Source organism: Plectropomus leopardus, chromosome 15 (assembly GCF_026936395.1).
Source record: "Plectropomus leopardus strain MGB_pleo_1.0 chromosome 15, ASM2693639v1, whole genome shotgun sequence".
NCBI classification, from domain to species: domain Eukaryota; kingdom Metazoa; phylum Chordata; class Actinopteri; order Perciformes; family Serranidae; genus Plectropomus; species Plectropomus leopardus.
Genome location: NC_142190.1, coordinates 24,149,498 through 24,177,217, shown reverse-complemented (window position 1 = coordinate 24,177,217; position 27,720 = coordinate 24,149,498). Strand labels below are relative to the sequence as shown.

Genomic DNA, 27,720 nt, shown 5'->3' with positions numbered 1-27,720 from the left:
ATTTACTGCAGTTTTTTTTATTTATTAAAAAACTAAATCACAAAAAACATGCACCAAAAGACAACAAAAAGACATTTAATTTCACAGAAAACAAAATTAAAAATGGAGGTCAGAGGTTGCAACTGAACTGTTTTTTGTTTCGTTTTTTTCTTTACTCCTAATAACACTGTCAGGAGATGTATGTGATTTAAGAACACTGGCTAAATTTACATTGAAACTAAAGCACTTTCCTTGATGATTTGCCCATCCATGCTAAATGCCCATATCAGTAAATCAAACGTGTCACATTGTTTAGCCATTTAAATCTTGTCCAGGTTCACAGTTTTGCTCCATAGTGGTGGTGATGCTGTGAATGCTCACATGGTTGTGTGAATTTTGGAGCCTTTGTTTCTGCACACTGTGCTGAACACCATAACAGAAGTAGATAATTAAACCTGTTTAAAGGGGAAAAAAAGGTCATGTTTGTTTATTTTATGTTTTTGCACGTTTCGCTTAAATGGAAATGTGGATTCTAAAGTGATATTCTTCACATACCTACTGCCATCCACACTGCATAGCGGATCCATGTGTCTGATCCAAGCTGAACCATAAGATAGATGTTGACAAAGGTGCTGAAAATAGGAAGCAATGGCACACAAGGAACCTGTGCATATGGAAAGCAGAAACTTTGTGAAGATAATATCACAGCAAAGAAAAAAGTATTCATCTTCCCTGTTTAGAAGTTTACAGCTGCAAGAAATATATGAATTGTTAACTGGTTGGTTATTCCTATTTTGAACTTAGCAATCAAAGTTCATGATTTCAGTCATGATGCTTCACTGGATGAGTACATAATTACACATACGATAGATGAGGCATACCATGAAAGCAGCTTTGGTTGTATTCTGTGGTTGTCTCCAGATGATCAGGGTAATGAGGACCAGCATCAGTATGATGATAGAGACACAGAGTAAACTCCACCACTCGTGGGCCTGCAGGGACTCTACAGTCCCGGATATGATGAGGCTCAGGACGACAGCTAAAAAGACTGAGAAGAGCCGTATATATCCAATGATTATAATCAACGGAAACCATCTGTATATGTTGCATAATATTTAAAAATGATGTTGAGAAGATCACTCACTGATAAAAATAGTTAAAACTGACACATTTTTCGATGTCCGTGAGGTTGCTTGTGAAGGAGGAAAAAATACTCCAGAGACTGTAAACGGTTCTGATTTGCTGAAACTTGAATCTTCACTGAGGTCTGTTTGAAACCTGTGAGAGTGATGAAATATAAATGAATTCACCCAAGCATTAGATATAAAGATATAGCGGTAACTTTTAAATCACAGCTACCTAACACACATCCGGCCCATGTAATGATATTTCACCATAATCAGTGAGGGTAGCCCAACAGAAGAAAAAGTGCATTCTTAATGTAGAAACTGCTCAGTATCTGCCAGCTGTTATGACACTTAATCAATGTGTATTGTTAACTCATTCTGCATTTTACATCTGCAACACCAACACCAATCATAAACATGGACTTTTTTCCACACACATATTAAATTTTAAGATTAGAGTAATAGCACTATATGCTCTCATGATGATGAATCATACCTTAATATGAGTATACATATGGCAACAAGTGTGTAGGCAAACAGGGTTCCAATTGACATCATGTCAACCAGCGCCTTCAGGTCAAACAACAATGCCATGACAGCTGAAAAGACATAAATAATAATAAGATTTTACATAAACCTAAATAATTCACTTTTGCACAAATGTCAATAAATAATATTTCAGCTACAACTTTACCCAGAGATTGCTCAACAATCTTGCATCATGCATCAGTTGACATGCACAGTAAGGGTTCATTAATGGCAGATTTACTCACCAGGAAAGCATTAACAATTTCTCCATATATTGTTCCTCAAATAAATACATTTCTACAATTAGAATCAGGGCTGTGTTTATGAAATAATTTAGCAGTGAGCATGAGGATGAAAATCTAATGTCAACAAAGGAGGAGGTTCAAATAACAAAATCAACATAGGAACTAAGATTGCAGACAAATACAGGGAGGGGCTTAAAATAAAATTAATTGTACACACAGTATTACCTGCTACAACCCCTGAAACCAGGGTCGCTATGACAGGACTTTGTCTATCACTCATTTTACTGAGTGGTCTGAAGAGAAGTCCATCCCTGGCCATGGCAAAGAGGACACGGGGCATTGGGAACATTGATCCTAACAGGCTGTGGGGGAAAAGCTCAAATAAGTCCCAGATAAACATTCATAATTCATGTTATTTACTTCTGTTTTTATCTGTAACAGTGATTCCAATGATCCTTATTTATGTTAGCCAAGGATTATGAGAATTAAACTATTCTAGAAATTGAAAATGAGATTATTAAGCCAAGTGATGACTGAATTGTTTTTGATATGAGTTGGGTTAACAAGTGTCACACTGTGTTTTATACCTTGTTGACAGTGCACACAGGGATCCCACAGCCACTACATACTTTGCAGGGCCCCAACCAATGTATGTAAAGGCCACAGGCAACGGGCTGTGAACACTGAGCAAATAGTACGGCATCATAAGAGTCAGTGCTGCAGACACACCAAAGTAAGCCAGGAAGCAGATGAGGAGGGACGCCACAATGCCCAGTGGGATCGACTTCTGAGGGTTTTGAACCTCTTCTCCTAAAGAAAAAAACAGTATTATTATTGTATTGTAACGTTTTGTCCTTTATATCGTGCTATGCTCCTACATCTTGTAAAAGTCTTACTGTGTACTGCATCTGTGTTAAATGAATTTACCTGTTGTGGCAATGCAATCAAATCCAACAAATGCATAAAAGCATGTAGCTGCTCCTGCTAATGTTCCTTCAAAGCCAAAAGGGAAAAATCCCCCACTGCCATATCTGGTCGTGTCATTCAGTGATGTGTAGTTTCTGCAATGAGTGAAATATTGATATTTGACAAACAGTAGCAGCATGAAACATACATTACTGTACACTACTGTAATTAAACACAGCAGAGAACATCAGTAATACTAATGGGGTTGAGATGTTACACGTGGGTCAGATATTGTGTGGGAACGTTTGTTTTCTCTTTAATTATATAAAAAAATAAGATCCCATACTCAAATCCATCTAGGAGAGAATCTTCACCAATGTGCCAGTTGTTGATATCCCCCTTAATGACTCCAGAGAGGATAACAAACAGCAACACAAGGATGTTAACTGCCGTGAAGACCTTATTTACAACAGCTGACTCTTTAACACCAAATGCAAGAATTCCTGGAAAGAAAACACACAGAAAATAACAAAGTTGATCATGAATATGAATACAATGGAGGATTGTTTACAAAAAGATATTTGATATTAGTTTTTAAAAAATACATAAAGCGTTATTATGAACTGTTTTTTTCCCTCATTTCCACACATAAATTACAATAATAAAGTCTTATATTTGGTAACAAGCCACAGGGGTTTAGATAATAAAATGTACCTGCCAAGAGCATTATAAGGCCGGCTGCAAAGAAGTCTGGGTAGGGAGCTAATCCAGGTAAGTCCATCGCAGCCTGTTTGCCCAGAGAGCTGGCAATGACATTTCCAATGAGGTCATCAAAGGTCCCACTCCATGCTCTGGCAACACTTGATGTCCCTTAAAAACAGTGAAAAATGAAAAAAACAAAATACAACTTGTGCAGATGAACAGAAACTCATAAAATGTCCAACAGTTGACACGAGTGCTATAAGCAACCATAAAAAAAACAAAAAACTGTTGTAACCTTTTATGTTAGATTTGAGGCTCATTTGAAACACCATGAAAAGTTTAAGAAGACATATTTACAAAAGAGACTTTTCAAATATGGCTATAAAAATCAATCATATATATAGTAAATGTCGCGACTGTCTTTACCAATGACATAAGACAGCAACAAGTTCCAGCCAGTGATAAAAGCCCAAATCTCTCCCACAGTCACATAGCTGTAGAGGTAAGCAGAGCCAGTCTTGGGAACACGAGCTCCAAATTCAGCATAACAAAGTCCTGCAAAGATGGAGGCCACTGCTGCTATCAGGAAGGCGATTATGATACTCGGCCCGGCCACAGTTCTGGCCACTTCTCCTGACAGCACGTACACACCGGCCCCCAGCGTGCTGCCGACCCCCAGAGCCACCAGGTCGAGGGTGGTCAGGCATCGGCGAAAGTTAGACACTTCTCCTTCAGGCTCCAGAGGTTTCCTTCGCGACAGGCTCTGCAGGAGGAGCAGTATCTTTGCACCAGACATCCTGTCAAATAATCAAGACATGTTTCATTGGTTGCTCAGGACAAAACAACTTGAAAAGATTAAAGTGTGTATTTTGATTTTAAAATAGTTGAAAGGCAAACCAGAAAATATCTCAGCAGACAGTTTTTTGTATTTGTACATTGAGTTTTAGTATAAAGTATGTTATTCCAAAAATAACACACAACATACTCAATAATATTTTCTCTGGAGCATGTTAAAAGTGAGTACATTTCTAAATCAGATGCTCCAAAAGACACAAATGAACTCATTTCTATGTTAAATTTGATCCTAATTTGCATTATTTGTCACATTATAGTCCATTTTATCAGAATTACATTGCAGAAATCTTAAATTCAAGTGTAGCTGTGGATATGAACAAATGCTGCAATAGTTTGAAACTGTAAAAATGTTTAAGTGTGAGAGACACACTGGAAAAACTGATGATATTTTGTACATTGTATTCAATAAGCTACAAGCACAATCAGACTAACACATATAGTAAGTCATTTAACCACACAATGAAGACAAATATTATTAAACACAATAATTAAATTGTACTGGTCCTTGTCATATACAATGATTATTGGTGGTAATCAGTTAGGTGGGTTATTTACTACAAATATTAGCTTTACTACTGTAGATTTATTATTTTAACTATTTTCATGATGTATCAGTGATGAGTCCGGTAATAACTTTTAATTTCAAAATACAGACATTTACTGCTGAAAAAAACCCATCATATAAGAAAGACATTCTTACCTTTTCAGCTGAATGTTGCAGTGTGAGTGCCCGTGTTTTGATCTGTCCCAGACCACACACTACTCGTGAGGATAAATCCATTCACTGTGAACTCTTTGCAGCTAGACACATTTTTGACACATTATGTTACATTTCAGAAGTACGTGCCATTTCTGAAAGAGACAGGATCAGAATGATTTGTTAGAGGGCACCTCTGGCATGTTGAACAATAACATAAATATTATAAAGCATTTTCTTCATGTATGTGTGTGGATGGTGGAGGCCTTTACACTACATTTTGCTTAACTTTTCAAAATGAATGAATAAAACATACTTTCAAGTTAATACCATAATTGAAATTTTAAAATATTTCACTTAACACATTTTTTGCCCCCAATATGCATATATTTATGACTGCTGTTTGTCCTCTTTCAGTTAGCCGCTAACTACTGCTAGTTGCTTATTAAATCTCCTGTGGTGGGTCACATACATAACATGTCATGAAAACATCATGCCCGTGCCACCCATGATCCCATCCTAATGGCTGTCTTTTTTAAAAAGGTACCGTTTGGGTGCTTTCATTACCTCAAGTGGCAGCTTAAAAGGTGCTTTTGGATCAGGGTGCTGGTGGCCCGCCCAGCTTCCTTTTGGCGACGCCATTAAGTACAAACCATTTTCACCAGTTTTCAGTTACTTTCACTTTTTAACTCAAGATGCTGAAACATATTCAGTATTTAAGTCCTCAGTTCTCTGCCACCTTGTTCATCTAGTCCTTTTGTGTACTTTTTTTTAACTTAAAAAACTCCCCTTTACTATTTTTAGAGCCTTCACTCATCATCATGTCTATGTCTGTCTTTTTTTCTATTTTTCTTATCCCTAACTTATTTCCCTCCCCTGTACTGTGAGCATTGCCAACCCGGAAAAAATTCCTTGTTCCTCATTTGTTGAACTTGGCCAATAAACGTGATTCTGATTCTGATTCTGATTCTGATCTTTAGAGATTGAGATGCTTAAGATAGAGTTATAGCAACTTAACAAAGAACTGCCAAATGGCAACAACAAAATCTGTAAATCATTTTCAATATTATTTAATACAAGAACTAAATCCTTCTACTAAATCTCGACGACTTACACTGGCCTCATCCTCCACACGAGGGCAGGGCTTCCAGCTGCCAGTGCATTCTCTGAAAACATTTTAGTATTTCTGAATCTCCTGCTGCTGATCGGGCTCTTTTAACATGCTGAGGTCTGCATGTAGTTCAGATCTGCCTCTCTTCTCTCAGAAAGAGAGATGATTTTTCAGCCGTGAAGATGATAAAAACAAATAAACTATGAAATAGTTTTGAGTATATCATTTTTAATCTTTAACCTTATAGGCTCTCCCACGTGTCCGATGTCTCGTGGACACTGTTGGTTTATGCCACAGATGAGTCAACATGTTATAAAGTTGAAATTGTGTTCACTGGAAACATCTGCTCAGCAACAAATTGAAGACTCGTTCATCAGAGCATGAGGAAGCAGCTAATTGTTTGAGGAACATAATGGTGCGATCCACTGCTTCCAGGGGTCCCTGGTATCACGCTGCAGCTCTTCTGGAAAATGCGATGAAAGATTAAACCTGTCTAAAAAACTGGTGACTGAATGTCTATGAGAATCAAATTTTATTCTGTAGCCAAGAGTACTGAGAAACATGTTTGCATATCAGTTTTTCCATTGATAAAATGAATATGAGTAAAATTTGGACTGAATTTGAGATGTATTTTTTAAAAATATACCTTGATAAAAGGTTGTGTTTGAAAATGGAATTTTAATGTTTGTTGTAACAGAGACACAAACATCCAGTAACACAACTTGAAAAACACATCAGTGAAGGCTGTAGACCAAGATAAACTTTGCAACATGTTTCTTTTATCTCATATTCTATTACTGTATGATCCTGTAATGCTACGGTAATGGCAGATGATTTTTAAATCTCCAAATCTCTGCCACTTTAGGTTGTGATGACTTCAGCTCAGGAGGAACGAGCTGTGAGTAGACTTCATTAGCTGAAGGAAATGGACTACCCCTCTCCCTGTTAATGATTCATTTGAGGAAAGAGGTTCAGAAACTCACACCATTGTCCAGTGAATTCATTCAACACCCTGGATATTTTGGGGAAAAGGCCTTAAAATCTGCGTACATACCTGCAGACCAACTGTTTCAAGCGTATTTCAATCACACAGTCAGGAGTTTAGGTGGTAAGTGTGATTCTGTTATTTTCCATGTTTGATGTGTTAGAATTGTTTTGGAGTTAAAAGCACTTAAGAACAGTTTAACAGAATTAAGCCAGAGACTGGTTAGTTTTAGATTTAAAAATATCTTAAATAATGAAAATAATGTTCAAAGCAAAAATAAAGTAACTTCCAGACTGTGTATGAAAGTTACAGGAGAGCAAATACGATTCAGGAGGTATCTGTACCATACAAAAATTTAAAGAGAGATTAAAAGGGGATGGATTTTTATTGTTTGGATTAAACTGTTGAACAATGGAAATATACATTTTAAAAAGTAATTAATTTTTGTTTTTCGAAAGAATACTTAACAGAGCTATTATTGAGGGTTACAAGCCTGAATTAATATTTATGATAATTTATAATTATTCAGTCACAACTTAAAATGCAGACCACTTTTTGGTTTGTTTTCATTGCTTATACTTGCGTAATAATTGGATTACATATAAAGACTGAATATAAAAACATGTACATTATAATATTACTGTCAGCTACCTTACTGTTTAGATTTGGAAAAAAAAACACACTGTTTATCGTTTGTTTTTTACAAATAGAGGACTTGAGAAACATTGGATACTAACATTGTACAATGGATAATTATACAATATTATTTTCTATAATACCTTTGTTGGAAGTTTATATTTTAATGCTTTATATTTCCAAGAAGATGTCAATAAGAAAGTGAAATTTTATATGGCTAAGGCTAGAACTTCTCTCAATAATGGCTAATATGGCGAACAGTGGCTCTTACAGCCAGCCGTTAGTTGCTTCATTATCACAGCTCTGCCCCAGCATTTTTCCAGCAGTATTAGCCAGATGCAGGGGGCTCTTCTCCATGGTGACTGGGTTCACTGGCCACAGCATGAGACCGAGCACTCGCAGGAAGGAGGGTCATTAGAGTGTGACTTCACTCATGTAAATCCAGAATCTATTTCGGTTCAGACGGATATTTCAAGCAGCATGGCTGTAGTGTTACTGATGTGTGAAATGTTCAAATTCAGATTCAAATTTATTTGCTCTAGACCACAAACATAACAAAACCGACAACTCTTATATAAATATACCCTAACTCTTAAAAACACATGTAATTGTGTAGCCCTGCCAAAGTAGGTAATAATAGCCTCAGGTCATGTTGGCCTCTTACACCATTCTTGCCCTCTGTTCCTGTTTATATGGGAATGTGAGCTCAGTGAGTTTATTGGCTTGTATCCACACACCGCTACAGCACAAGAATGATGTTTATATCTTGTTGAATAATATGAGAAAATAAGTGTTTCTCTGCCGATGATTCATTCATTTTTTTTGTTCATATTTGTTTACTTTTAATAAATTAAACTGAACATTTGATGTGATTTTAGCCCATTTGATTACAAAACTGCTATATGTTTTTCTCTTTTTCCCCTTCTCATCAGTGCAAACATGAATAACACAGAACAGCCCAGCAGGCAGATTGATGGAAGGAGATAATACTGAGAATACCTTCACTCTGGGGAGTTGTAGAAAATAATCCTTGTCATTAGAAAGAAACAAAAGATGAAACTGGTTCTGTATTACATGATAGTGTTGGGGTCCAGCTATGTGATTTCAACTTACGGGCCCCATCAGAGAGCACAGATGACTGGTGATATTTTGCTTGGAGGTCTCTTCCCCATACACTTTGGAGTTGCATCCAAAGACCAAGACCTCGCAGCCAGGCCTGAATCCACACAGTGCGTCAGGTAAAGTTTTAAGCATGGTTTATATGATCTGACTGAATGAGTGTACTCAGCTTATCTAAATCAGTGCCTTCTCTGCTTTCACAGATTCAATTTCCGCGGTTTCCGTTGGCTCCAGGCCATGATTTTTGCAATTGATGAGATAAACAACAGCAGTACTCTCCTGCCCAACATCACCCTGGGGTACAGGATCTTTGACACATGCAACACAGTGTCAAAAGCCCTGGAAGCTACGCTTAGTTTTGTGGCCCAAAATAAGATCGACTCCTTGAATTTAGATGAATTTTGTAACTGTACTGATCACATCCCAGCTACCATCGCAGTAGTAGGAGCAGCTGGATCTGCAGTCTCCACAGCAGTCGCAAACCTACTGGGTCTTTTTTATATTCCTCAGGTGAGTAACAGAACAGTATCACATAGATACTCCACCTCAGTTGATGTCTTAAAACTGAAAAGATTCCACATGGCAACCTTGTATCCTAAAAATTGATGTCCACATACAACAAATTCGCTGTGGATAATACATAATGCCTCCTGGATCAATAAAATACGCAAACATGCAAACCTTTGGCACTCCTCAAATTACTCTGAAAGATCCAGAGTCCCATGAAAATACCAACAGAAAAAAACCCTAGACTCCTCTTCATTTCCCTCTTTTATTGCAATACCTTACATATGTGTGTATTTATAAGTGTACTATGAGAAATGTCATGATAAAATAATCAAAGCATTACAGAGGTGAAATTAATGTTTGGAAATTTTCTTTTGTTTCCTGAGTAAACATATACAAAAAGAGACAAGACCGAGTACTGCGGTCAAGTCCGAGACAAGACTGAAACTTTCAAAAGCTGATCCTGAGACCAGTATCAAGGCCAAGACCGATCCAAAGTACAGCAACACTGTCCTGACCCCTAGACGATGTGTTATATCAGCAAAATGACAAAACCTTTTTATTGACTAAAGAAAAATAAGCAGGACACAATGAAAACCTGAGAGATTAACCTGAAATCTTTACCATTTCAGATCAGCTATGCCTCCTCTAGTCGCCTCCTGAGCAACAAGAATCAGTACAAGTCCTTCATGAGAACCATTCCTACAGATGAGTACCAGGCCACAGCCATGGCAGACATCATCGAGTACTTCCAGTGGAACTGGGTCATCGCTGTGGCCTCAGATGACGACTATGGACGTCCAGGAATTGAAAAGTTTGAGAAGGAGATGGAGGAGAGAGACATCTGCATTCATTTGAATGAGCTTATTTCTCAGTACTTTGAGGATCATGAAATCCAAGCACTGGCTGACAGGATCGAGAACTCCACAGCTAAAGTCATTGTTGTGTTTGCCAGCGGTCCAGATATCGAGCCTTTGATCAAAGAGATGGTGAGAAGAAACATCACAGATCGTATCTGGTTAGCCAGTGAAGCTTGGGCTAGCTCCTCTCTTATTGCTAAACCCGAGTATCTTGATGTTGTGGCAGGGACGATTGGCTTTGCCCTAAAGGCAGGGCATATTACAGGCTTTAGAGAGTTCCTACAGCAAGTCCAACCAAGGAAAGACAGTCACAATGAATTTGTCAGGGAGTTTTGGGAGGAAACCTTCAACTGTTATCTGGAGGACAGTCCGAGACAGCAGGAAAGTGAGAATGGAAGCACTAGTTTCAGGCCTTTGTGTACTGGCGAGGAAGACATCTCAAGTGTTGAGACCCCGTACCTGGACTACACACACCTTCGCATCTCCTATAATGTGTATGTCGCAGTTCATTCCATTGCACAGGCCCTGCAGGACATATTCACCTGCACACCTGGACACGGACTCTTTGCCAATAATTCCTGTGCAGATATAAAGAAAATGGAGGCATGGCAGGTAAAATGTGCATATTTTTTTACCTCTAACCAAAGCAATTCCATACCTAGCATTTAACTTTTGAATCACCCAAATATGTGGTTCTGCAATGCAGGTCTTGAAACAGCTCAGACATTTGAACTACACCAACAGTATGGGAGAAAAGATGCACTTTGATGAGAATGCAGACCTGGCAGCAAACTACACCATTATAAACTGGCACAGGTCTGCAGAGGATGGCTCTGTGGTGTTTGAGGAGGTTGGATACTACAACATGCACATCAAGAGAGGAGCCAAACTGTTCATTGACAAGACAAAGATTTTGTGGAATGGATACGGCTCTGAGGTCAGTCAAGCTGTTCTGTAGAGGATGTTTCTGTTATTGTATTCTGTTTTGGTTCTGACATTTGGTCTATTTTTTTATTTTCCTGGCATGATCTACCAAGAATTATCAGCCAGTATTCGCAGCAAGGAAGGAAAACACTGAAAGTTGATGATCAGGGACAACAGGAGATTTTGCTAATCTGCCACCTGAATGATCAAATTTCATGAAAATATAAAGAAACATTTCTGTCTTGATCACAATCATGTGTATTAAATCTCAGCATTACCTGCAAATTCTAGTGAATATTTAAACTTTTCACTTAAGTCTCATAGACCGCCATTATATTAATAATTAAACCCATGAAAACAAAGACATCCAAAGGCCTGAAGGTGCCAACTATGAACAACAAGATCCCTGGTTTGAATCTGATGACCCATCTTGCTCCTAACTTCCTGTTGTTTCTTTACTGTTGACTTAGTTGTTAAAGCATAAATCTGCCTAAAATAGGCAGATTTAAATTTTTTAAATATTTTTTTTTAATTTAAAAATTTCCAAACTCACAATTTTTGGTATTTTACCTCACACCAATCACATCTGAACACACATTTACATCCATTATAACTGCATTATTTTCTCTCTCAGCTTTTTTTGTCTTTTTACATCCTATAGGTTCCATTTTCTAATTGCAGTGAGGACTGTGAACCTGGTACAAGAAAGGGGATCATAGACAGTATGCCCACGTGCTGCTTTGAATGCACTGAGTGCTCAGATGGAGAGTACAGTAATCATAAAGGTATTAAGATGCCAAACATTCACGCTGTCGTGTTTACTAATGTTACACTTTGCCAATGTTGCAGTTCTTTCATAGATTATTTTTATATTCCCACAGATGCCAGTGTTTGTACCAAGTGTCCAAATAACTCTTGGTCTAATGGAAACCACACGTTCTGCTTCCTGAAGGAAATTGAGTTTCTCTCCTGGACAGAACCTTTTGGGATAGCTTTGGCCATATGTGCAGTATTGGGTGTTGTCTTAACAGCCTTTGTGATGGGAGTCTATGTCAGATTTCGAAACACGCCAATAGTGAAGGCGACAAACCGAGAACTGTCATATGTCCTTCTGTTCTCCCTTATCTGTTGCTTCTCCAGCTCCCTCGTCTTCATTGGAGAGCCACAGGATTGGACATGCCGTTTACGCCAGCCTGCCTTTGGGATCAGTTTTGTTCTCTGTATCTCCTGCATCCTGGTGAAAACTAACAGAGTACTTTTGGTATTTGAAGCCAAGATCCCCACAAGTCTCCATCGCAAATGGTGGGGATTAAACCTGCAGTTTCTGTTGGTGTTTCTGTGCACGTTTGTCCAGGTCATGATATGTGTGGTCTGGCTTTACAATGCTCCTCCCTCCAGCTACAGGAATCACGACATTGACGAAATCATTTTTATCACCTGCAATGAGGGATCAGTGATGGCTCTTGGGTTTCTCATTGGCTACACATGCCTCCTTGCAGCTATATGTTTCTTCTTTGCATTTAAATCACGGAAACTCCCAGAGAATTTTACAGAGGCCAAGTTCATCACTTTCAGCATGCTCATATTCTTTATCGTTTGGATCTCTTTTATCCCTGCGTACTTTAGTACTTATGGCAAGTTTGTTTCAGCTGTGGAAGTCATTGCTATACTGGCATCCAGCTTTGGGATGCTGGCCTGTATCTTCTTCAACAAAGTCTACATCATCCTCTTCAAGCCCTCCAGGAACACCATCGAGGAAGTGCGATGCAGCACCGCAGCCCACGCTTTCAAAGTGGCAGCCAAAGCTACACTGAAACATAACACAGCTGTGAGAAAAAAGTCCGGCAGTATCGGCGGATCATCTGCCTCAACTCCATCCTCATCCATCAGCCTCAAGACCAACGGCAATGACTGCGACACGACTTCAGGAAAACATAAGCCAAGGGTGAGCTTTGGCAGTGGAACAGTTACTCTGTCCCTGAGCTTTGAGGAGTCAAGGAGGAGCTCTCTTATGTGATGGCATATGTGTGGACATGTCAACCTTCAATTTCAATCGCATTAATAGGGTGTATTTTTGGACTTTACTTTGAAATTAATTTACACATTTTTTTCATTTTCTCAGTTTCTTATCATTTTGTCAGAGAAATGACCAGTTCAACTTATATTCTGTACTATACCTGCAATTCTGTGACTATTATTGTATTCAGTAAAACGATGATGTACACTAAGCCTGTTAATTATAATACGATTTTGTACAATTAAAAAAAACTACATTACATCCCTTGAGTTGTTTTTTTTTCTTTGGAGACACAATATATCCAGCCCTGTCGCTAGAAGATAATGCTCAAATTATACATTTCTGCAAACCACAAATATGTTACATTTGCACAACTGATATATCACCATTTCTAAAGTGACGTAATATATGACCTAACTTTTGTCATCAGGAGGTGGAAAGGATGGTGGATGGTGTATTACCTTTAAGTGAGATGCTTTACAAGCTGCAGACCTTGAGACCAATGTTTAAAACCAGCAACACCGGTTGTTGTTTGGCAACCCTCTGTAGCGTTTCCACTGGTGTTTGTTTAAATGAATATGAGTGTTGGGGCACCTGGTGGCTCAGTAGGTAGGGCAGGCGTCCCTTGTCCAGAGGCTATGTCCTCGCCGCAGCAGCTGTGGGTTCAATTCCAGCCATTGCCCTTTGCTGAATGTCATATCCCTCTCTCTCTCCCCCTTTCACACTTAAGCTTTTCTGTCTGAATAAAGACAAAAAAAATAGTCTTTAAAAAGAAAAAAAATGAACATGGGTGTTTTCAGTGGCACATTGCAGCATTTGAGCCACCAAATCTAGGTGTTTATCAACATGTCCATGCTTTTCGACAAACTTGGGTGTTTTAAGCCAAAACATGATCTATTCCTAACAATAAGCAAGTAGTTTCTGTGTCTAAACCTAGCTACACCTTTATCATAGCATTTTTGAGAAACTTTAAGTTTCACAATGTATACTCATACAACAGTTCTTATGATATGCTACAAAAAATGTGCAAACAAAGGTTAATTAACGAAGTAATAATTAATGTAAAGTTACAAAGGTTAAGGTTTGGCAAGTTAAGTGACTGTGGTTAGGTTTAGGGAAAAGGGACATGGTGAGGATGTACCTTAAAATGACTCAACATTCACTCAATTCCAACACCAGTCTCCTGGGGAAAAATGTTTTGTGTCCCATCCACCACCACAACCAACCTCCTACCTGGACCTATCAGGACCGCTTCCTTTTTTACTCCCATCAGCACATTGGTCACTATTGTAGTCTTCCAACCAATATTGGTGGATTATACATGAATAAGTTTGTGGGATATGTACAAATTTTGGTGCATTACTTTTCATAGGAAAATGTACAAACAGTGCATGAGAGCAGCCTGAATTTCAACATATCAGCTACAAAGTAATGCACTTGCAAAAACATACAATGCAATTTTTTTTCTTACGACTGGGTTTATTTATCTAATTTAGATTAGTGAACTCTTATAGCATCTATCTATCTATCTATCTATCTATCTATCTATCTATCTATCTATCTATCTGTCAGCAATAGAGTAAATGTTAACAAAAATCAAAGCTTGAGGACAGACATCACCAGTTGAAAAACTGACTGTGTAGGTAACACACCATATACAGCACAAAGGCCTGACTGCTAACACGGACCAACATTTGACCACCAGAGGACAATCCAGGCTCCTAAATTGGATGAGCAAGCCCAGAGGATGCATGAGTCACACAGTAAATACACAATTACAGGATGTCGACAAAATGTTCCATACTTTGTAATTACGTTCTATTTTGGTCGATCACAGGACAACAAAAGAAACGGGAAGCATAGTTCCTCAACATAGCAATGCCAAATCGATGCCATCTTTTTCAGGGAGGTGAAAAATATGAAATATATAAAGATAGATTTGTTTAGGGAAGTGTCACTGCTGCCATTACAATCTCACAGACTAAACCACAACACAAAGGGTGTCCCCTCCCTTGCTTAAATACTCTTTTGTAATATTACCTTTGGGATTTTTGGGAGGATTTTTTTTAATGTTTTTCTGATCCCCTCCAGTTAAATATAATTTCTGCATTGTATGTCTCATGTTTAAAAATGCCAAATGTTGTGACACAACCACAAAAAGCAAAATGGTAGTGCTTATTAAACTGAAATTCTGTGATTTACTTAAAGGCACAATTCCATTATATAAATTATGATAATCATGACCGAACATGCAAATATATATAAACTTTCTAAAATATAGATCTGAATAAAAAGACAAACCCCTGATCAAAACAAAACAATGAACATGCAAATGGAGGTCTAAAGGACATTTTGGTGCTGGTCTTTCAGAAAACTTTCTCTGCTTGCAGCTTGCTTATCGCATGTCTCTGACATCTGCAAACAGTGCAGGCCTATCTCACATGTTAATGTCAGGCTCGCAAAAGGCCCACACTCGACAGTCATGTATTCACACTATGGGGCAGTTATAGAGGGGCAGGCACTGTTTGTTCCGACCCACTCTGTCTGATTGTCAAGTGTGAAGAAACTGAGCTGTGACTATTCCATGAGTAGAAAAGACTCTTTACCTTCATGATGTATTAACAAACCAAAATACAAATTTACTGTAACAATATAAAAGGGGCCATTCTGCATAAGTTAGGTATTTTTTGATGGTAATACTTGTGTTAAGTTCTTAATACAGCTTTTACTTCTTATGTATATTACAGTTTTTTACCATTAAAGAAGCACTGGAGTGCTTCTCCTCTCAGATTATTAAGTGATGTAAAGTGACTGCTCCTGTGCTGGAAGTTGAGAAGAGAATTACTTATGAACAGTGTCTGGCCATGCTCTGAAAATATTCTTTAAGGCCTTTGGAAACATTATCAGTTAAATCTGATTAAAGGCTAGCCAAGATTTAAACATTTACAGATCGACAATGCCAGCTAAGGAACTGCAACCAAAGAACAATCGTCAGAAAAAAATCTAAATTCACCACATGTAGGTGAGGGAGAGTGAAATCTTAAGCCTCAGCCCAAGAGTCAAACCACAACATTACAGTATCATTACAGTAAACCACAAGGAAGCTGATCTTGAGTGAGAGGAAAATTGTAACATTAATTGTAATTCCAGATATTATATTAACAATAAAATGAACTCAGTAAAGAGCAATATAATGCCAACAGGGCAAAACAACAAGTAACAGAAAGTATCCCACTATTTCTAATTTTTAGTCGAGAACTTTCCAAGAGGGAAGCTCTTACAGTAGAGGGACACAAGGAAAAATGAATAAGAAGGCGATTGAGGAGTGCAGACCTCCCACATCGCTCAACAGGAGGATGACATGCTGAGACATCCAGAATCATGACTGACCTGAGGTAGGCTGGAGAGCAGCTGGACGACCACGTCCACTGTTAGCAGGAGGACAAGACCTTTGTCCTTGGAGCCAGCGAAGCCCAGCAGAGACACCAGCATGCTGTCTGTCTGATCTGCAGTGTGGGATGAGACAGAAATTGGACAAAATGACCAGGAAGCATTGCATGATGGGAATGTTTGTCACAGCCATGGTCCTGGCTAAGAAAGAGAAGAGAACAAGTCAATTTCCAACAAGAGCTCTGACAAGAACCTGAGCACACTGAGACACAGATATTACAAAACTCAATTTCAAATTTCTCAAACCCTTTCACACACCTTATTAAAGAGCAAAAGACTGACCACAAAATTAGAAAAAACTTATTAAATTCTAGATTGGCATCAGGAATCATTGGATTTGCATCATGAAATCATTAGATTCCAGGACCAAGAATGATCCAACATCTAAGGCAGAGGCCTTATCAGAGCTGCAAATAGGCTAGCAGTGTTAAAATAGCTTTGCAATAGCAAAGTAGCTTGGAGAAGATGTACACAACTATATAAATGCATATCCAAAAATGAAACAAAAATAATATTTTTTTTTCATATTATTTTTTTTAATAATAGTTTATTAAAAAGTTATCTAAATCAAAGTTAAGTCAAATGTAACAAGGAGCGACGACCTTTATTTTGAAAACCTCCTAATGGAAGTATCTATACAAAACATACACCATGCTTTGAGATTCATCAAGCTACCAAAAAACAGCAATAATTTCCTGTTTGTTGATGCTGCCTTCAAAGGCAAAGTTCTTAAAGCGCTGCTTTGTGTGAAAATCACGGTTTTAATAGAATAGAGTAAACAGACATCTTGAGGTATCGACAGAGCACATTTTTTTCTTAAATTACTGACTATTTTGAGGATATTACGCATTATAGTTGTCAGCTCAATGAAACACTTAAAGAAAAATACTCGTAAATATATTTCTTAAAAACAGATAGGCCTGACTTGCAAGTTAACTGACGAAAATGCTATTCCTCAAAACATATTTTCTCTCATGGGCAACATGTGTTTATTTATAAAGTAGGCCTATATACACTGCACTGTGTTTTAGTTTTCTGTAGTATTTTATAACCTACCTGTCTTAGTATTTTTTTAAGCTTGTTTTTATTTTCTGTTCTCTGGATCTCATGTTTTAATTGCGTTTAAATGTCATTTTATGGTGTGTTTCTTTTGCACTGGCTCGTTGCTTTTGATGATTTATATAAAGCATTATGAATTATAAATAAGTGAAGAGCATATGTAATGCGTTTGCATTTTCCAATTCAGTGCTAAAGCTTTTACTATGAAACACATCCAGCGGAAGTACCGTGTATCTGGTTACCTTGACGCACTGTTATCTTTTGCTGCTCCGGGGCTGATAACGTGGAATAACGGTATTTCTTTCAAAGGTAAGACGCTCCAACCAAACCAGTGACTTTTACCTATAACGTAATATCAAGAAAATACAATAATCGCTTACGTTTCGCTGAAATGAGGTTTAACAGTGCGGCTAGCTTCGTGCTAATGTTTAACTTTTACAGCTGTTTAACTCAGCACACCGTTACATCCGCATTCGTCAGCTAGCTAACAGCTAAAACGTTACGTTAACTCTGAGCTCATCTGGGCACAGCTGGAGCCAGATCTCGGAACAAATTGTACATTTTACTGTTATAAAACATGGACAGTAATCAGAGGAAGAATGAGATGTCAGTTATGTAAAAGTGATGTGATAGAGTCATACATGTGTGACATGGTGTTGCTCAGAGCTAGCCTACGTTAGCTTGTCACTATCTTATGGTGACTGTCAATATGCAACATTAACTTCAACACGGTGAAGGAGACGTGAGGGGAAAAGGGTTAAAAAATATATATATATTATTATTGTATTTGTTGCATTTTGCCATAGTGTTGAAATTCATGGCCAACCATCCCGATTTTATTTTAACATTGTAAACTTAATATCTTAGCTTTGCACTGCTGATCAGACAAAAATAAGTATTAATAATAATTTGGGGAGATCACAATTGTGCTGCACACTTCTCTGGCATTTCTAGACAAACGATTTACTGATCAGTCAGTGAAATAATCATAGAACAACCAGTAATGAAAGAAAACATTAGATATATGTCAGATTAGTAAGGAAAAAGGTGAGGCTCTGTAATGTGATACCAAACTTTGTCAGGGGGAACAGAGAAAGAAAAATGTAGTTTCTGGGTGTTAAATTTCCATTCAGGAGGCTCTTTAAGTGGTGTGTAACAGAAGAAGTGACTCTGAACACAAAAGAAAAGAAAAGAAAAATGAGAACTTGTATATTGTTATTGTGTGTTTTGTAGTTTTATGAAAAGGAATGGAGATATCTCTTTAAAAGTGTAACCTGCCCTGTCAGGGTGTAGTTTTGCATGTGAAGATGTGATATTATTATGCAAACATGCTTATTCTTGACAGTAACATATTTTTCCTCTCAAAATCAATCTACAGTTGTTGGAGAACTCTCTTGAAACTGGATTTGAAGGGTTTGGCGATGGATTTGCACTAATACGTTTTCCACTGTGTAGCTCCCCAGCATGTTTCCTTACCATGGGATGACTGGTTTGTGAAACTGTGGCTTTCTGTATTTTTGCTGAAATGTCCTGCACAGAGGAAATATCTTAAACTAACAGCATCTACAGTTGCCACCTTCACTGTTTCACATCAACGCCAGCCATGGGCTTCTGTTTGCCTGTGTGCAAGATTTTGCGGAGGGGGAAATATTTTGTCCTGATCCTTCTCTCGCTCTCAGTGCTGGCATGGATCGCAACTTTTTCAGGCGAAACAGTGAAATCTGGTCAGATGTCCTCCGCCACACCACAAACTCTTGTCAAAGGAGACAGTCTGAGGGATAAACTCAACACTTGGACACCGGCACCTGATCACCTAAATACTCTGGCACCAAAAGTAGAATGCCCTGAGGAGTCACCGCTGTTACGTAAGTAAACACTGAAGTGCAGGAAGTGCGAGATCTGAAAAAAGAACTTCTCAGAAGTAATTAAATCTGTTTGTTTATAGTGCCTCTTGCTTCATATGAATGATTCATTTGTACTCTGTTTTATGTTTCTTTCTGTAAGTTTTCCACCTGTACACTGACAACATGACGGTGTAGATGAAAGAGCAGTGGAGTAGATAACTGCCATCTAATCAACCAGACAAGGGCTTGCACCAATCTTTAATCTGTAATTGAACTGCATTCAAAGGTGCTAAATATTGTCAGTCTTGAGCAAAGACAAAAAGGGAGCAAAAGGAATCATTTTAAAATGTGATATTTACTGTGTTGTGAATAGCATTAAACAGAATGATCTCTCAGACTCATATTTCTGGTTGACTTTGCTGACATCCACAGAGGGGGCTGTGAAGCTGTCTTTTGAGTCCACTCTGAAACTGAAGGATGTGGAGAGTGAAAACAAAGGAGTGGCTGAGGGCGAGTACGAGCCCTCAGACTGTGCGGCGAGGCAGAGTGTAGCCATCCTCATCCCTCATCGCAGCAGAGAGAGACACCTCCTCTACCTCTTACATCATCTGCACCCCTTTCTGCAGAGGCAACAGCTACACTACGCCATTTATGTCATCCAGCAGGTATCGCTTCACAACATCAGTTTAAGTGTACACTGTATTGAGAATATTTTCACCATGTTATCTTACTGCAGTCAGCCCTCTCTGACTGGGAGGCCATTAACAGATTCAGTTTTCCATCTATGCTCTCATCAAAGCCACCAGTCTCCATTCATGTCATTGTTCACGTTATTGTGTGACTTTGGTGAATTTGAATTTTACCAATCCTGTGCCAAAGTCACACAATAATGCAAACAATATAAATGACCGAAGCAGCGGTGAACCAGCTGCTCCTGTTTCAGATCAATCACTATTTTTCTCAGTGGTGTCTGGTTTTGAAGAGAGTCATATTACGGCTTCATTTTCCTGTTGGAAAGGTAAAGCCGTTAGAATATTCTAAATATAGCATGCACTTAAACTGAGATTGCTTGTTTTGATGGCAAAATCATGTTTGTTGCTGCCCCGATCCACAACATTAGATTGCTTATCTTCCATGTCAGTACACCTGCATGTATGAAAAAACGGAAAGAATCCGCACACCAGCATATGCTCCCAAAAGATTTACTAAATACCTCCACACATGTCAACTGCCATCCTCTATCTAATACAATCATTATGGAGAGTACAACCCCAAGATCCAAACTATCTAAAAAAATAAAACGTTATTGCATGACATTACAGTATTTTTTAAAACATAAATCTTGCAAGGAAAACCAACCAACTGACTAGTTGTTCAATCTTTTTCTCTTAATAAAAATCAGTTTCAGTTGGCAGTTTTCATATCAGTGCATCGCTACTGGAAACATACAATTTGTAACACTTGTAGACTTAAAAGACTTCATCAGAACACAAGTCATGTTGAGTAATGCACAAAAAGCACTGCTGCTATTAACAGAGGAACCAGTGAGGAAAAACATTTTCACATGCCAAAGACAAATCATCTGCAAACACGTCATGTTCATAGAAGGTTTACAAATGTGTTTAAAGAGAAACATCCAAATCAACAGTGTGTCAGCACTGGTTTAACTATTAGTTTAAAATCTGAATGCGGTGTTTAGACCGTCAGCAGCATATTTATCCCGAGTAGTTCATTTTCAACCTTAATTGTATGAAATGCTTTGTAATATTTTGGTTCCTATGTGATTATCTGGTACCGAGGCAGTGAGTGTCTGGCTTACATTGTTGTTACTTTTAAAAATCAACCACAATAAAGCACATTCAGCTCCTTCAAACTCATATGCTAAGCTGTTTGTTCCTGCAATAGCCCTAATGTGATGATGCCACCGCAATAATTGAAGTTATTTAATAACTAGCCCACACAAATAGTATTTAATAATTTCTCTCAGCTGTGGCTGTTCTGTAGATGACCCTGTACTCCAGCCCTCCTACCTACCTTTTTTTTTTAAATGGATAAAGCATACAACAGGAGAATATTGATATCTACACTGGACTTTGAACTACACATAGTAATTATGATTTTTATCTTCTTTTCTGCTGTTTTAAAGGCTGGTGATGCAACTTTTAACCGTGCCAAGTTACTCAACGTCGGGTATTTGGAGGCACTCAAGGACTACAACTGGGAGTGCTTCATCTTCCACGATGTGGACCTTGTTCCTGAAAATGATCATAATTTATATATCTGTGACAAGCAGCCCAAACACTTGGTGGTTGGCCGGAACGCCACAGGATACAAGTAAGTATACAACTTTGAGTAAATTTACCGCAAGTCATGAGTCAGCAGTGAAACGTTATATCATCTTTGTGAATAAACAACACACTATTGTTAAACTGAAAACTTGGTATAATCTTTAAACAAAGATGTTTTATTTTTCCCCAAATTTTTCACTGTCAGGCTGCGTTACAAAGGCTACTTTGGAGGAGTCACAGCTATGACCAAAGACCAGTTTCTTCAAGTGAATGGATTCTCAAACACGTACTGGGGTTGGGGCGGAGAAGATGATGACCTTCGCATCAGGTGAGACAGAAACTAACCAAAACGGTGTGTTTCTTTTTAGCACATCTGGGGCAGAGGGAGTGTATGTTACAGCACTGATTTACTGATACATGTGGGTCTGCTGTCTGCAGGGTTGAGCTGCAGAAAATGAAGATAGTGCGCCCGCCCGCTGATGTCGCTCGCTACACCATGGTGTTTCACAAACGGGACAGTGGCAACGAAATAAACAAAGACAGGTCAGTAAGTGAAGAGATGCGGGTAATTTGTTAGACTTGTTTTACATATTATAAATCAGTGAAATATATGGATCTTGATTTGTGCTCCTAATTTAATCTCTTCATTTTTTTTCTTCCCAGGATGAAACTGTTGGGACGAACACCGCAGGTGTGGAGAAAGGACGGACTGAACAGCTGCTTATATAAGACTTTGTCGGTAGAAAGGCTCCCTCTTTATGTGAATGTTACTGTGGACATTGGTAAGCCGCAGAGTTGAGATTTCAAACAGAAAGCCCCTGCTGTGACCAAAAACTATTTTATGATATATTTTTTACAGTACGTTCAGGCCACTGAGTGCAGAAAAGTTATTCCGTGTTTAAGACACCATATTGAGCACACAAAACGCACATTGTTTATATTAGTTTACATTGTGAAATTAAGTTGAGCTGGTAACTACATATTTGCACATTTTTGCATATCATGCTGCTTCTTCATATTGTTACCAGCCTGCAAAGTTTTTTTTTCCTTTTAAGTAATGATTCGCTTTGGTCACATAAAGAAGTGACTGCCATCCTGTAGCCAGATTTCGATTAATTTATGCAAATGTCTCATTTTTTGCCCTTATTTTGTAGTACTTTATAAAACGTTCTAAAACGTGCACACATGGACAATGTGTATTTTGTGCGCTTCATTCTGTGGCTGCATTGACTTTTCTTTAAAAGCCCCTACAGACACAAGCGTCATCGCTTATTTTGCCTCATTAGACCTTGTCTGAAGACTGTCTGGGAGGCACAGATTAATGACTGATTAATTCATTTATATCTCCCTTTTATTGCTATTTTAATATTTCTTTGATCATGTAGTGACCTCACACATTTCCCAGAAGTCTTATCAGATAACTGATAACAGTTAGGTTACTGTCTATGTGTCAGTCGGATATAGAGGAACAATACAGTTTTGCATCACATGTACCTTGGGTGCAGAAGAAGAAAAGGCTCAAGGACCACTGAAAAGCAATAATAATAATAATATGGAGGGCTGGTCTTATCAAGTGATATTCAATTTAAATATGTCATTGTGAAAAGTGATCATGCATATTGATATTGGCCAACTATTAAGAGATTAAAATTATTTCTGCGCTTGGGATTTAGTAGGCACTGTAAACATTTGACTGCACTAGAATTAACCTACATTATTATTAGTTCTACACTAATAGCTTGGGCTGCCTAATGTGAACTGACTTTATTTCCAGAACCTAAAAATATTGACTATCTTTGGATGAACATTTTTTGTCTTAAAAAGTAGTTTTGTGAGCCATTATGACAAGATATGATTTCTTATGTTGCATGTTTTTGTCGTTTGTTTGTTTTTAACTACAAGGCCTTACATGCTTTTTTAAGCAGGTATTAATGGGTGGTGGATTTTTATTTATTACCTTAACATTTTTAAAATGATAATTGTAGTCTTTTGAGACCAATCAATATAACTTTTTTGTATTGTTATCATATCTGAAGAAATTTCAGTCTAGAAAAAGCTGCATACTTATGCTTTTGATCACTGCATGCTGCCTAGAAATGTCTGATACACTCATATCAAATGTGTTAAATGATTTTATTTTACTTAATTTATATTTTGAAGGTTGAGTAGCTGCTGGTATATTACAACTACAATATGTTGTGTGTTTATCTGACCAGAAAATACTACATCTTTAAAGAATGAGCAATAATACTGACTGAATGACAAATCTGGTTACAGTTTACTTGAGTCACTCCTCTTTGTGTTTTAAATTTCCACAACTGTTGGACCAGAGCTTCATAATAACTACAGGTTAATGAACTGAATCTGCAGTCTGCTGTAGCCTCGATGACGCTCTTGAATGAGAGTTACATTGGTGCAGATACACATTTCAGTAAATGTGATCTAGGTTGTTGGTGGCCTGACCGTCCATTCAGTTCTTGGTCGCATCTCACACATAACTGAATGTTTTTGGGTTGTTTTTCTACTGTGGGTTGAAAACTTTTACATGTAAAAAAATATTGCTTAACTATGACTTCTCAATGGGATTTTATAAAATGATCAAAACCAAGAAAATTTTGGTAATATTGTAGCATCAAACATCTCACATTTTTTATTTGTACTTTATATAAACCATTGTATGAAATTCAAAGTGAAATTCATTTTGACTCTTCGGGAATGTAACTTGGTGGATTTATTTTGAATGTGTTTATGTTGATTTGAGATGATTTGTCTTTTTTTGTGTATGTGTGTTGATGTGTGAGGAGATGTGAGGAGACGTGCGTTTCACTTCTAAAAGGATTATTTTCTCTTTAGGACATGTACAATAAATAGTATTTTTTCTTATGAATTGTCTTGTGGTTTAATGTGTTCTGTGGCAAGAATCTACTGTTTTGGCACTACAATTTTAGTTCATCTGATAAGATATGCACTTAAATGTTAGGGATTGGCAGGGAAAAACTGATACAGCATGATATTGAAATGAGTTCAACAGAGTGAAAACTTAAGCTTATTAGATGAATCAGATGTTGACAAAACTTTCCTTATGGGACATGTTTTGCAGTTGAAATTAGATAATAAATACTAAAATATTGCAACATATGTTATCACAATAGTCACCAAATCTCAAAACATTTTAGACTGCAGTAATATTGCATTTTGACTATCATGATAATATCATATCATGTGGCCTCTGGTGATTCCCGCCCATATTAATTATAAAAGTAAAAGAGCATATATTCTTTCCTATGGATGGTTTCAGGGTAAAACAGAGCTCCTTTAAGAAGCTTCTCCCCACTTATTTAGAAAACCTGAAGTAATTCACTGTATTCCTAATATTTTATGGAATTAATGTTACAGTATAATGGTATTATATTGCATGTAACAAAAAAGGTGGCAGCAGCCTGCAGTACATGGATCTGACCAGTGGAGGGGCCTTGAGAGCACAACATCCACAACTGGAAATACCTCTTGAGTGAGGTCTCCCATCCTTGTTAACTAGGTAAACATTGCTTGTATTGCTTGGCTGTTTGCGCAGCAGTAGCCTTAACTCATCATTCTTACAAAATAAATGTGGGAAGACATCACACACACAGCAAAAATGTGGACCATCTATGTTTGTTGAAGAAAAAAAATACATAAATGACAAATCAAACAAGTTTTTTTTCCCCCTGATTTTAACTTTCGTTAAATAGCGAGTTACTGAATTATTTAATATATTTACTGTGTGTATATTTAATGTATTTACTGTATGTTTGCTGCTAGTTTTGGTGCAGTTGTATGAGGGCTTGACTTAGGTTTAACAGCCTACATTATGTTACTTGGTCATCAGATCTGTTCCTCATATTCCCTTTTAAAGGAGTATAGTCTCTCCTTGACACATTGTTGGTGAGAGGAGAGATACTGCGGGTGAATGTAGACTATGGCATCCCAAACATGAATTAACTAGCACAATACCCCATCTTTACCACTGAATGCAATTGGAATACCTTTTGCAATTGAATTTTCATCATAAAATCTACACAAATTGAAGGAATTTGTTGTGATTCCTACTGTGGTGCTTTGCAGAAGCTAAATTATGCCGCAGAAACACCACAACATTCATGTACTGAATGAAAGGACAAGAAAACCCCTTATTATTCCGATACAATGAAATGTCTTCTCAGCATAGACCTATTTTTTTTTAAAAGCAGTGCAAAGAAAGAGCGGGATGTCTGAGGCTTTGTATGGACAGAATGATGTCATCTCCTCTTCCTATGGTGCAGAAAGAAAGCTTTGTCTTGTTGAGGCCAGGCCTGGTCATCAAGATCACATGTGACATTCACACAACACTTTTAGCACAAAAATATCAACTCTGCAAGTCAGAACACTATGATCAACTCTACAAACAAGTCCATTCAGATATGTACAAATGCCAGTGGTGCCTACAATGTGTACTGTATTGTTCCCACTTGTATATATATAGTAACACTAGTATGCGGATAGAGCATAAGAATGCACCATATTTGCAAAAGTGAGGAGAGCAATGATTTATGGAAAGCAATCCAACTGTGCTTTACATTGAATATAAACTCCTTGGTTGAGCTTTTATGTGTTCTTAAAAGATTCAACTACTGGATGGGAAGTATTTTTTCAGTTAAAATCATACCAGACAATGTAAAATGATTTCATTGCAGTATTTTGAGGCAGCCCAGCAGCTCATGGACCCTCTCCGTGTGGAGCTTGTGCAAATATCCTCTGGGTGCTCCACTTTGCTGCTAAGGTTCAAAGTCATGCGGGTCAGGTGAACTGATCTATTATATGATGGAGGATTTCCATTTATCTTTGCTAGGGATAAGAAGGTAGATCAGATGGATATATTCAGTGTTAAATGTGTATAAAGGTATAGAAAAGTTTTCTAAAAGAAATCATGCAAAATAATCAAATAAATAACACTATTGATGAATCTACACAAAAAATCACTAGACTAGTTTTTCTCAGCTCTATTCAGAGTTTTTGATCTGATAGCTCATTGTTTTGGTTTTCTGGCTTGCAGTTTTACTGTTCTGGTTCACTCACACCACCTTAATCATTTGCAGCCAAAGCCTTGGAAAGTTATCACTCGATTGATTGGACGTTATCTGTGGTTATCAGCCTCATAGCTATGGGTGAGAAGGAGCCTTTGCACCTACTTGAAGGTTTAAAAAGCAGTTATCAGTCCATTAAATGTTTATTATCAGTTGTCTTTGGGAGTAGTTTTGTTAGGTTTCACTTTTAGCTTTGCTGGATTAAGGCACTTCTAGATGGTTAGTTTTAGAAAAAAGATCATGGTTTTGGTTAATATAAGTATGCTTATTATGTCATGTAACAATGTGACAAACATACAGTGGAGCATTCAGCAGCTAAAAGGCCAGATATTCCCTCTGGAGTTGGAAGAGACTAAAACCTGGGGCAGAAGAAGCAGTAATATTTGGATCACATTCATCAGGTGAACACAAACACAACCACAAATTAATGATGATGGTGCTCCATATGTGCTGGATGTCTAAATGGGCAACTTTTAGCACATACGTTTGCCATATCAAATTAATTTGTCTTTAACACCGCCCCAAAGTTAGAGCAGTAAGCGTTCATATGCTCTTATGGCCCAAATGTGACTCGGAAACCGTAATTGTTGCAAAGTAATGAGGCAAGTAAAACTAGGCAGTGCGTGTACCAAGCAACCAAACCAAGTTTCCCAACATAGAGTTCTGCCTTCAGTTCTTGTGTCAATTTTAATTTGAAAAATGTCTCCAATGCAGTAAATCCCTGTGGTCAGTGGTGGTTTGACAGTGGTCCAACTGGGGTTAACATAAGACACAGATAC

General features: G+C 37.8%; 3 protein-coding genes across 3 annotated transcripts; 2 read left to right on the top strand and 1 right to left on the bottom strand.

Annotated features, from left to right (window-relative positions):
* Nucleotides 1–100: 100 nt before the first annotated feature.
* On the bottom strand, nucleotides 101–4,284 carry LOC121952459 (cationic amino acid transporter 2). The gene is made up of 11 exons (XM_042499166.2): nucleotides 3,914–4,284; nucleotides 3,500–3,655; nucleotides 3,132–3,288; nucleotides 2,807–2,940; nucleotides 2,467–2,689; nucleotides 2,105–2,241; nucleotides 1,603–1,705; nucleotides 1,124–1,257; nucleotides 861–1,027; nucleotides 535–643; nucleotides 101–434 (listed from the first exon to the last, which is right to left on the bottom strand). Exons 1-11 carry the CDS (start codon nucleotides 4,281–4,283, stop codon nucleotides 292–294), a joined length of 1,833 nt encoding a protein of 610 aa, XP_042355100.1. The 5' UTR covers nucleotide 4,284; the 3' UTR covers nucleotides 101–291.
* Nucleotides 4,285–8,809: 4,525 nt separating this feature from the next.
* Nucleotides 8,810–13,363, top strand: casr (calcium-sensing receptor). The gene is made up of 6 exons (XM_042499722.2): nucleotides 8,810–9,009; nucleotides 9,094–9,400; nucleotides 10,030–10,869; nucleotides 10,964–11,194; nucleotides 11,843–11,966; nucleotides 12,063–13,363. The coding sequence occupies exons 1-6, from the start codon at nucleotides 8,825–8,827 to the stop codon at nucleotides 13,196–13,198; spliced, it is 2,823 nt and encodes a 940-aa protein (XP_042355656.1). The 5' UTR covers nucleotides 8,810–8,824; the 3' UTR covers nucleotides 13,199–13,363.
* Nucleotides 13,364–17,909: 4,546 nt separating this feature from the next.
* b4galt4 (beta-1,4-galactosyltransferase 4) lies at nucleotides 17,910–24,726 on the top strand. Its single transcript, XM_042499983.2, has 7 exons — nucleotides 17,910–18,016; nucleotides 19,086–19,572; nucleotides 19,984–20,216; nucleotides 21,698–21,885; nucleotides 22,045–22,167; nucleotides 22,278–22,382; nucleotides 22,503–24,726. Exons 2-7 carry the CDS (start codon nucleotides 19,311–19,313, stop codon nucleotides 22,636–22,638), a joined length of 1,047 nt encoding a protein of 348 aa, XP_042355917.1. The 5' UTR covers nucleotides 17,910–18,016; nucleotides 19,086–19,310; the 3' UTR covers nucleotides 22,639–24,726.
* The last annotated feature ends 2,994 nt before the right edge of the window (nucleotides 24,727–27,720 follow it).

Coding starts and splice junctions, on each gene's coding strand:
- b4galt4 (XM_042499983.2), top strand. CDS start 19,311: ATGGGCTTCTGTTTGCCTGTGTGCAAGATTTTGCGGAGGGGGAAATAT. Junction 20,217..21,697: donor CCATTTATGTCATCCAGCAG/GTATCGCTTCAC, acceptor GCTGTTTTAAAG/GCTGGTGATGCAACTTTTAA. Junction 21,886..22,044: donor CGGAACGCCACAGGATACAA/GTAAGTATACAA, acceptor TTTCACTGTCAG/GCTGCGTTACAAAGGCTACT.
- LOC121952459 (XM_042499166.2), bottom strand. CDS start 4,283: ATGTCTGGTGCAAAGATACTGCTCCTCCTGCAGAGCCTGTCGCGAAGG. Junction 2,242..2,466: donor CTGTGTGCACTGTCAACAAG/GTATAAAACACA, acceptor TTTCCCCCACAG/CCTGTTAGGATCAATGTTCC. Junction 1,706..2,104: donor GGTTTCAGGGGTTGTAGCAG/GTAATACTGTGT, acceptor ATGTCTTTTCAG/CTGTCATGGCATTGTTGTTT.
- casr (XM_042499722.2), top strand. CDS start 8,825: ATGAAACTGGTTCTGTATTACATGATAGTGTTGGGGTCCAGCTATGTG. Junction 9,010..9,093: donor GAATCCACACAGTGCGTCAG/GTAAAGTTTTAA, acceptor CTGCTTTCACAG/ATTCAATTTCCGCGGTTTCC. Junction 11,967..12,062: donor AGAGTACAGTAATCATAAAG/GTATTAAGATGC, acceptor ATATTCCCACAG/ATGCCAGTGTTTGTACCAAG.